The following is a 7,500-nucleotide window of genomic DNA, read 5'->3' as shown; positions in this document are numbered from 1 at the left end:
TGCTCACCCTCGTGATTGCTCCAAATTTGTAAGCTGTGCTAACTCAAAGCCAAGCACATTAAGCTGTCCTCAAAACCTCATTTTCAATGCTGCCAAGAAGGTCTGTGACTGGTCTGATAATGTACAGTGCACTTCGTCTTCAGATGCTGAATGTGTTCTTACAATTGTTGAGACTATCACCGATGCCCCAGTAACTGGAAGTGGAGTTACTGATGGAGGAAATGATGAAGACTGTGACTTTGTTTGCCCTGAAGTGGAAGGAATCTATGCTCACCCTCGTGATTGCTCCAAATTTGTAAGCTGTGCTAACTCAAAGCCAAGCACATTAAGCTGTCCTCAAAACCTCCTTTTCAATGCTGCTAAGAAGGTCTGTGACTGGTCTGATAATGTACAGTGCACTTGTTCTTCAGATGCTGAATGTGTTCTTACAATTGTTGAGACTGTCACCGATGCCCCAGTAACTGGAAGTGGAGTTACTGATGGAGGAAATGATGAAGATTGTGACTTTGTTTGCCCTGAAGTCGAAGGAATCTATGCTCACCCTCGTGATTGCTCCAAATTTGTAAGCTGTGCTAACTCAAAGCCAAGCACATTAAGCTGTCCTCAAAATCTCATTTTCAATGCTGCCAAGAAGGTCTGTGACTGGTCTGATAATGTACAGTGTACCTCTACATCGGATGCTGAATGTGTTCTTACAATTGTTGAGACTATCACCGATGCCCCAGTAACTGGAAGTGGAGTTACTGATGGAGGAAATGATGAAGACTGTGACTTTGTTTGCCCTGAAGTGGAAGGAATCTATGCTCACCCTCGTGACTGCTCCAAATTTGTAAGCTGTGCTAACTCAAAGCCAAGCACATTAAGCTGTCCTCAAAACCTCATTTTCAATGCTGCCAAGAAGGTCTGTGACTGGTCTGATAATGTACAGTGCACTTGTTCTTCAGATGCTGAATGTGTTCTTACAATTGTTGAGACTGTCACTGATGCCCCAGTAACTGGAAGTGGAGTCACTGATGGAGGAAATGATGAAGATTGTGACTTTGTTTGCCCTGAAGTCGAAGGAATCTATGCTCACCCTCGTGATTGCTCCAAATTTGTAAGCTGTGCTAACTCAGAGCCAAGCACATTAAGCTGTCCTCAAAACCTCATTTTCAATGCTGCCAAGAAGGTCTGTGACTGGTCTGATAATGTACAGTGTACCTCTACATCGGATGCTGAATGTGTTCTTACAATTGTTGAGACTATCACCGATGCCCCAGTAACTGGAAGTGGAGTTACTGATGGAGGAAATGATGAAGACTGTGACTTTGTTTGCCCTGAAGTGGAAGGAATCTATGCTCACCCTCGTGATTGCTCCAAATTTGTAAGCTGTGCTAACTCAAAGCCAAGCACATTAAGCTGTCCTCAAAACCTCATTTTCAATGCTGCCAAGAAGGTCTGTGACTGGTCTGATAATGTGCAATGTACCTGTTCAACGGATGCTGAATGTGTTCTTACAATTGTTGAGACTGTCACCGATGCCCCAGTAACTGGAAGTGGAGTTACTGATGGAGGAAATGATGAAGATTGTGACTTTGTTTGCCCTGAAGTCGAAGGAATCTATGCTCACCCTCGTGATTGCTCCAAATTTGTAAGCTGTGCTAACTCAGAGCCAAGCACATTAAGCTGTCCTCAAAACCTCATTTTCAATGCTGCCAAGAAGGTCTGTGACTGGTCTGATAATGTACAGTGCACTTGTTCTTCAGATGCTGAATGTGTTCTTACAATTGTTGAGACTGTCACCGATGCCCCAGTAACTGGAAGTGGAGTCACTGATGGAGGAAATGATGAAGATTGTGACTTTGTTTGCCCTGAAGTCGAAGGAATCTATGCTCACCCTCGTGATTGCTCCAAATTTGTAAGCTGTGCTAACTCAAAGCCAAGCACATTAAGCTGTCCTCAAAACCTCATTTTCAATGCTGCCAAGAAGGTCTGTGACTGGTCTGATAATGTACAGTGCACTTGTTCTTCAGATGCTGAATGTGTACTAACAATTAATGAAACCCCTGTACCAACAACACCCAAACCTACAACCCCTGCACCCACAACACCAGAACCAACAACACCTGAACCTACAACACCTGAACCAACAACACCAGAACCAACAACACCTGAACCTACAACACCTGAACCAACAACACCTGAACCTACAACACCTGAGCCAACAACACCTGAACCTACAACACCTGAGCCAACAACACCTGAACCAACAACACCTGAACCTACAACACCTGAACCAACAACACCTGAACCAACAACACCTGAACCTACAACACCTGAACCAACAACACCTGAACCAACAACACCTGAACCTACAACACCTGAACCAACAACACCAGAACCAACAACACCTGAACCAACAACACCAGAACCAACAACACCTGCACCAACAACAAAACCTACACTTCCTAATCCAAATCCTGACATATGTGACTGTGAGTGCTGTACGAAGCCTCACCCTGAAGACTGTACATCATATTATTATTGTGCAGTAAGTATTAGTGTCTAGTTTATAATTTGTTGATAATAATATCAAATAGGAAATTAAAGATAACAAACACTAATTTTCTTCTGAACTTCCAGCCTGGAGCCGATGCACAGTTCAATTCCTGCTCAGAGGGTCTAGTGTTCCACCCTGATTTCAAGCAATGTGTCCTACAGGCACTGTACCCTCAGTGCCAGCCAGAAGTACCACCTACATGTGACCCTACTTGCGAGTGTCTTTACCCATCTGAAATCTGTTCCGAATATTACAAATGTGAGTTTGTTAAAAATGTTCCTCTGTATATTTAACAATTGATGTAAATTTGGCACAGCCTGTTATTGAGGCTTGGACAAGCTTCGATTGAATTTTGTATCATAAAATCATAATATAATAATCTTGTGTCCTGTACCAATGACCATAAGAATAAATATTTTTACAGGTAACAGAGAAGGAACACCCATCAAATATGAGTGTACTGGAGGACTTCTGTACAACAAGGACAAATATAGTTGTGACCTTCCACAAAATGTAGTGTGCTCCGGTAAAACAACACCTGCACCAACAACACCTGCACCAACAACACCTGCACCAACAACACCTGAACCAACAACACCAGAACCAACAACACCTGAACCAACAACACCTGAACCAACAACACCTGAACCAACAACACCAGTACCAACAACACCTGAACCAACAACACCAGAACCAACAACACCTGAACCTACAACACCTGAACCTACAACACCAGAACCAACAACACCTGAACCTACAACACCAGAACCAACAACACCAGAACCAACAACACCTGAACCAACAACACCTGAACCAACAACACCTGAACCTACGACACCAGAACCAACAACACCAGAACCAACGACACCTGAACCAACAACACCTCAGCCTACGACACCAGAACCAACAACACCAGAACCTACAACACCAGAACCAACAACACCAGAACCAACAACACCTGAACCAACAACACCTGAACCTACGACACCAGAACCAACAACACCAGAACCAACAACACCTGAACCAACAACACCTGAACCTACGACACCAGAACCAACAACACCAGAACCTACAACACCAGAACCAACAACACCTAAACCAACAACACCTGAACCGACAACACCTAAACCAACAACACCTGAACCAACAACACCAGTACCAACAACACCTGAACCAACAACACCAGAACCAACAACACCTGAACCAACAACACCAGAACCAACAACACCTAAACCAACAACACCTGAACCTACAACACCTGAACCGACAACACCTAAACCAACAACACCTGAACCAACAACACCAGAACCAACAACACCTGAACCAACAACACCAGAACCAACAACACCAGAACCAACAACACCAGAACCAACAACACCAGAACCAACAACACCAGAACCAACAACACCAGAACCAACAACACCTGAACCAACAACACCTGAACCAACAACACCTGAACCTACAACACCTAAACCAACAACACCTGAACCTACAACACCTGAACCAACAACACCTGAACCTACAACACCTAAACCAACAACACCTGAACCTACAACACCTGAACCAACAACACCAGAACCAACAACACCAGAACCAACAACACCTAAACCTACAACACCAGAACCTACAACACCTGAACCAACAACACCAGAACCAACACTTCCTAATCCAAATACCGATATATGTGACTGTGAGTGCTGTAACAGACCTCACCCAGAAGATTGTACATCATATTACTATTGTGCAGTAAGTATTGGTGTCCGTTTTATAATTTGCTGATATAGGTATCAAATAGGAAACTAAACAAACTAATTTTCCTCTGAACTTCCAGCCTGGATTCGATGCACAGTTCCATTCCTGTTCAGATGGTCTAGTGTTCCACCCTGTTTTCAAGCAATGTGTCCTACAGGCACTGTACCCTCAGTGCCAGCCAGAACCAACAACACCTGCACCAACAACACCTGAACCAACAACACCAGAACCAACAACCCCTGCACCTACAACACCAGAACCAACTACAACCGTCTCTGATGAATGTGACTTCGTATGTCCAGAAAATGGATTATATCCTCATCCACGTAAATGCTCAGAGTATGTTTCTTGTGTAAATTCAGTGGCCACTGTTCAGCAATGCTCTCTCGGTCTTCAGTACAATCCAACAAGCAGGAGTTGCGATTATCCTGAGTTTGCAAAATGCAACGCTAATGAAGAAGCCTCCTGCACATTGTCCAATCCTCCAGCTCCGCCAAGACTTCCTAACCCAAACACCGAAATCTGTGACTGTGAGTGCTGTCTGAAGCCTCACCCAGAAGACTGTTCATCGTTCTATTATTGCGCAGTAAGTATTAGTGTCATGGCTTTATAATTCGCTAATATATAAATGTCACTGTAGATTGAGAACGAAACATTACACTAATTTTCTTCTGAACTTCCAGCCTGGAGCCGATGCACAGTTCTTTTCGTGTTCAGAGGGTCTAGTGTTCAACCCTGACTTCAAGCAATGTGTTTACCAGACACAGTACCCTGTGTGTCAGCCAGAAGTACCACCTACATGTGACCCTACTTGCGAGTGTCTTTACCCATCTGAAATCTGCTCCGAATACTACAAATGTGAGTTTATTAGAAATATTCATCATTATTTCTAAAAACTGATGTAAATTTGGCAGAGCCTGTTATTGAGGCTTAGATGAAATTTCGTATAAAATCATAACATAATAACATTGTCTCCCGAATCAATGACCATAGGAATGAATCACTTTTACAGGTAATACAGACGGAACACCCATCAAGTATGAGTGCACTGCAGGCCTTCTGTACAACAAGGACCTCTATAGCTGTGACCTTCCACAAAATGTAGTGTGCTCCGGTAAAACAACACCAGCACCAACAACACCTGCACCAACAACACCTGCACCAACAACACCAGAACCAACAACACCTGAACCAACAACACCTGCACCAACAACACCTGCACCAACAACACCTGAACCAACAACACCAAAACCAACAACACCTGAACCAACAACACCAGAACCAACAACACCAGCACCAACAACACCAGCACCAACAACACCTGCACCAACAACACCTGCACCAACAACACCAGAACCAACAACACCAGAACCAACAACACCTGCACCAACAACACCTGCACCAACAACACCTGAACCAACAACACCAGAACCAACAACACCAGAACCAACAACACCAGAACCAACAACACCTGAACCAACAACACCTGCACCAACAACACCAGAACCAACAACACCTGAACCAACAACACCAGAACCAACAACACCTGAACCAACAACACCTGAACCAACAACACCAGAACCAACAACACCTGAACCAACAACACCAGAACCAACAACACCAAAACCAACAACACCAGAACCAACAACACCTGAACCAACAACACCAGAACCAACAACACCTGAACCAACAACACCAGAACCAACAACACCAGAACCAACAACACCAGAACCAACAACACCAGAACCAACAACACCAGAACCAACAACACCAGAACCAACAACACCTGAACCAACAACACCAGAACCAACAACACCAAAACCAACAACACCTGAACCAACAACACCTGAACCAACAACACCAGAACCAACAACACCTGAACCAACAACACCAGAACCAACAACACCAGAACCAACAACACCTGAACCAACAACACCTGAACCAACAACACCTGAACCAACAACACCTGAACCAACAACACCTGAACCAACAACACCTGAACCAACAACACCTGAACCAACAACACCAGAACCAACAACACCAGAACCAACAACACCAGAACCAACAACACCAAAACCAACAACACCAAAACCAACAACACCAAAACCAACAACACCAGAACCAACAACACCAAAACCAACAACACCAAAACCAACAACACCTGAACCAACAACACCTGAACCAACAACACCTGAACCAACAACACCTGAACCAACAACACCTGAACCAACAACACCTGAACCAACAACACCTGAACCAACAACACCAGAACCAACAACACCTGAACCAACAACACCAGAACCAACAACACCTGAACCAACAACACCTGAACCAACAACACCTAAACCAACAACACCTGAACCAACAACACCAGAACCAACAACACCAGAACCAACAACACCTGAACCAACAACACCAGAACCAACAACACCAAAACCAACAACACCTGAACCAACAACACCAGAACCAACAACACCAAAACCAACAACACCAAAACCAACAACACCAAAACCAACAACACCTGAACCAACAACACCAGAACCAACAACACCAGAACCAACAACACCTGAACCAACAACACCAGAACCAACAACACCTGAACCAACAACACCAGAACCAACAACACCTGAACCAACAACACCAGAACCAACAACACCAAAACCAACAACACCTGAACCAACAACACCTGAACCAACAACACCAAAACCAACAACACCAAAACCAACAACACCAGAACCAACAACACCAGAACCAACAACACCAGAACCAACAACACCAGAACCAACAACACCTGAACCAACAACACCAGAACCAACAACACCTGAACCAACAACACCTGAACCAACAACACCTGAACCAACAACACCTGAACCAACAACACCTGAACCAACAACACCTGAACCAACAACACCTGAACCAACAACACCTGAACCAACAACACCTGAACCAACAACACCTGAACCAACAACACCTGAACCAACAACACCTGAACCAACAACACCTGAACCAACAAACACCACCAAAACCAACAACACCAAAACCAACAACAAACAACACGAAAACCAACAACACCAAAACCAACAACAAACAACACGAAAACCAACAACAAACACCACCAAAACCAACAACAAACAACACCAAAACCAACAACACCAAAACCAACAACACCAAAACCAACAACACCAAAACCAACAACACCTGAACCAACA

The 7,500-nt window shown here is 44.2% G+C and overlaps 1 protein-coding gene across 1 annotated transcript in view; it reads left to right on the top strand.

The window, feature by feature from the left end:
- Nucleotides 1–7,500, top strand: part of LOC122255573 (uncharacterized) — a 25,642-nt gene that overhangs the window by 16,750 nt on the left and 1,392 nt on the right. The window contains exons 11-16 of the mRNA XM_086542012.1: nucleotides 1–2,530; nucleotides 2,623–2,797; nucleotides 2,964–4,285; nucleotides 4,371–4,877; nucleotides 4,975–5,149; nucleotides 5,304–7,500. The exon at nucleotides 1–2,530 is cut by the window's left edge and continues 2,279 nt beyond it; the exon at nucleotides 5,304–7,500 is cut by the window's right edge and continues 603 nt beyond it. Of these exons, the coding sequence (XP_086398138.1) occupies nucleotides 1–2,530; nucleotides 2,623–2,797; nucleotides 2,964–4,285; nucleotides 4,371–4,877; nucleotides 4,975–5,149; nucleotides 5,304–7,500 (6,906 nt within the window). The remainder of the gene's footprint in view (nucleotides 2,531–2,622; nucleotides 2,798–2,963; nucleotides 4,286–4,370; nucleotides 4,878–4,974; nucleotides 5,150–5,303) is intronic.

Source organism: Penaeus japonicus, unplaced genomic scaffold, assembly GCF_977035675.1.
Source record: "Penaeus japonicus unplaced genomic scaffold, GWHDUDI00000001_assembly GWHDUDI00000001, whole genome shotgun sequence".
NCBI classification, from domain to species: Eukaryota; Metazoa; Arthropoda; class Malacostraca; order Decapoda; family Penaeidae; genus Penaeus; species Penaeus japonicus.
The sequence above is the reverse complement of the archived record's forward strand: the minus strand, read 5'-3'. Positions and strand labels throughout refer to the sequence as shown.